Raw genomic sequence first — 3,442 nt, forward strand, 5'->3', positions numbered from 1 at the left:
TAAGGTGTTTGTTCCGAAGTCGCTTCAGTATTTACTTCTGGATTTGACAAAAGCGACCTCGCTCAACCATGATCTCACGGAAATCACTGCACATACGATACTTTCCTTTCGACGTTCGTACGACCTGGAATCCGACGGCGTGCTGCATTTTGCTGCCATCGTGTGGATGATGTTGAACATCGTCGGATGAAAGTTGTCGTATGTATAGCAACGTTGTCACCTAATCATGGCTAGAAACATGATTATGTTTCCAGATCATAGGCGGTAGTATGGTATGGAGAAACGGGAAAATGTCTCAGTCCAACGCCAATTAATGACCATGAGTGTAAAAGAAATCAGGGTGGATGTCGAAATTCTTATAGAACTGCTCCCTCCGTTTTAAATTATTTAGGTCAGAGTAGTTTTTTCTCCACTGGCAATTACTCCCTCCGTTCAGAAATATTTGTCCTTAAAATAGTTGTATCTAGACTTATTTTAATTATAGATACATCAATTTTATCGATTTTGAAGACAAGTATTTCCGGACGGATGAAGTACAAACATACTCCCTCCGTTTTAAATTATAAGATGTCTATTAGTATGTTTGTTCATTCATTTTAGCCTATATATAGTTTATATTGAAATATCTAAACCATCATATAATTCGGAACGGAGTAGTATTTCTTTTGGCAAGCTACTTTGGTTTCCCATTTTGTCGGTAAACTGCCTGTGTTGAGTATATATAGCTTGCTTGTGTTCGGAGGACGTGAGCTAATGCATTCACTTGCTTGCGTACACATGGAGACGTCGGGTGGCGGCACAGCGCAGCACCACTTCGTGTGCCCCATCTCACTGCAGCCCATGCAGGACCCGGTCACGGCGCCCACCGGCATCTCCTACGACCGACGCGCCATCGAGCGGTGGCTCGCCAACGGCCACGCCACCTGCCCCGTCACCGGCCGGCAGCTCTCCCTCACCGACCTCACCCCAAACCACACCCTCCGCCGCCTCATACTCTCCTGGCATCCCGCGTCGAAGGTGGCACCTGACGTGGCGCCGACGTTGGAGCCCGATGATCCGGAGGTCGTTGTGCTCGTCGCGAAGGTGATGTCCCCGACTTCTTGCCCAACGGCCGATGTTCTCTGCGAAGCGGCGGCGTCTGCCGCTGTGAGCATCACGGCGCGGCGGTGCATGGTGCGCGCCGGCGTTCAGTGGCGCGTGCTCCGTCTGTTCTCGTCGTGCGGTAAGACGAGCTCGCGCGCTGTGATGCCCACCGTTCAAGCGTGCCTGGCTCTCCTTGACGCGCTCGACGTCTCCGCCGACGAGCTCCGGCCTCTCCTTTCCGGCAACCACGACCTCGTCGACGCGCTGACGCACGTGCTGGTGCTGCTCGAGAATGGAACCTACTCCGGCGGCGGCGGGAACACGACCAGAGACAGCGCGGTGCGGCTCCTAGACTCCGTGATCGAGTCGGCTGACGTCGTGCTGCTCGAGCGGCTGCGTCCGGAGCTCTTCCGCGCCGTCACGGCGGTAGTGCGCGACCGTACCGTATCCCCTGGCGCGACGCGCGCGGCGCTGCGTGCCCTCCTCAACGCGTGCCCCAGCGGCGACGGCAAGAACCGCGTCCTCATCGCCGAGGCCGGGGCGGCGCACGAGGCCATCGAGCTGGAGCTGTCCTCCTGGCCCTCGTCCCCGAGCGCCGGCAAGAGCAGGCGCGTCACGGAACTTGTCATGGCGCTGCTGGCCCGGCTGTGCTCATGCGCGGAGGGGCGGGCGGCTGTGGTGGCGCACCCCGCGGGGATCGCACTGGTGGCAAAGCGCGCGCTGCGCGTGTCCGCGGCGACCGACACGTCCGCTGTGCGGGTGCTGGCGGCGGTCTGCGGCAGGGCGGCGTCGCCGGAGGTGGTGCGGGAGATGGCCCGCGTGGGCGCAGTAGGGAAGCTCTGCTGCGTGCTGCAGGCGGACTGCGACCGAGACGTGAAGGAGACGGCGAAGGCCGTGCTGAGGATGCACTCCGGCGTGTGGTGCGGGTCGCCCTGCGTCAGCGCCTACCTGCTCTCTAGGTACCTCTAGTTAGCTGCCATGTCACACTTGCATTGGTGCATGGTGGAACTGGAACATGCTCGTTGCGACATCCTGTTGGTTAATTGGATTTGTTGGTTCCTTGATCAATTCTTGCTGGTTTGTAAGATAAACTGAAGTTGAAATCCCGAATTTGACACTTGAGGTATCACTGACATGTGGGGCAGTGGGGGGCAAGAGATGTCATTTTCATGACTCGTGACTCGGGAGTTGTGAGATCTTTACAAACGCTAACCGCACATTACCATGGTTCATCAAATAGTTCAAATAAGGCGGACCAGGAGTCGACGGGTACATCACTGTGGAATAAATACAGTATGAACCATGCATGCATGCGTGCATGCACCACGTGTTGTAATGGGCAAGAGTCAGCAGACTTGGAGCTCCTTGACTGAGACACAACACACATACTACCCCACATCCGTTTCATATCAAATCTTGTTTTGGTTACGCTTACGCAGCTTTCAATCATCGTGTCGGCATATTGATGTAGTGTTCAAATCAAACTTTGTAAAATTTGATCAAATTTATATTTAAAAAATAGCACTCATCATGATATCAAATCGATATCCTCAAATCGGTCATGGAATATATTTTATATTATATTTCATTTTGTATTTAGATGCTATTTTTTAAAATAAATTTGATTAAACTTCACAAAGTTTGACCGAAGCAAAACTAATGTGCCAAGTAATATGAAAGGTAAATCATCGTATTCAACATATGCTACCGTCGGTCATGTCCCTACATGTTAGTTGCATGAAAGTAAAAATGAGACATCGATATCCATCACACATGTGGCATAAAAGGCATCCGCTTATATACTATGTGTGGCATGAGCAGGGGGGCAGCCCACACGAACTGTGTGTGAACGAACAATAAAATTGCCCACACATGTAGACGCAGCTACTTCGTGCCACACATCCAACAAGTACTACTCATCCTCACTCGGCGCGTGTGGCACGAAGCGAATATGCTCACACGTCCTGGCACAGCTACACTAGGTACCTGCGGAATGACGATAGTTGTCATCCTGAATGGCGGATGTAGTTATCCGGGATGACAAATATGGTTGTAAAAGTATGGCAATTCTCTCTATTTTGGTTAACTATAGTTGCCATGTCTAATTTATGATAATTGTCGCGTGCAAACAAACCATAGTTGTCGTGTGTGATTAACTACTTGCCACATGTATAATAGTTGACATGTATATTTATCTAGTTGCCCCGTGTGGTTAATCACAGTTCCCATGTATGTTTATCTGATTGCCATGTACGCGCAACTGCAGTTGCCGTCTAGCAAACGATTCATAGTTGCCACGTGTGTTTGCCTAGATGCCATACACGCGCAATTGCAGTTGAACATACGACTGTCATGTGAG

General features: G+C 51.5%; 1 protein-coding gene across 1 annotated transcript; it reads left to right on the forward strand.

The window, feature by feature from the left end:
- Positions 1-770: 770 nt before the first annotated feature.
- On the forward strand, positions 771-2,207 carry LOC119319047 (E3 ubiquitin-protein ligase PUB23-like). Its single transcript, XM_037593572.1, has one exon. The coding sequence runs from the start codon at positions 778-780 to the stop codon at positions 2,050-2,052; it is 1,275 nt and encodes a 424-aa protein (XP_037449469.1). The 5' UTR covers positions 771-777; the 3' UTR covers positions 2,053-2,207.
- Positions 2,208-3,442: the final 1,235 nt, after the last annotated feature.

Source organism: Triticum dicoccoides, chromosome 6A (assembly GCF_002162155.2).
Source record: "Triticum dicoccoides isolate Atlit2015 ecotype Zavitan chromosome 6A, WEW_v2.0, whole genome shotgun sequence".
Lineage (NCBI taxonomy): Eukaryota > Viridiplantae > Streptophyta > Magnoliopsida > Poales > Poaceae > Triticum > Triticum dicoccoides.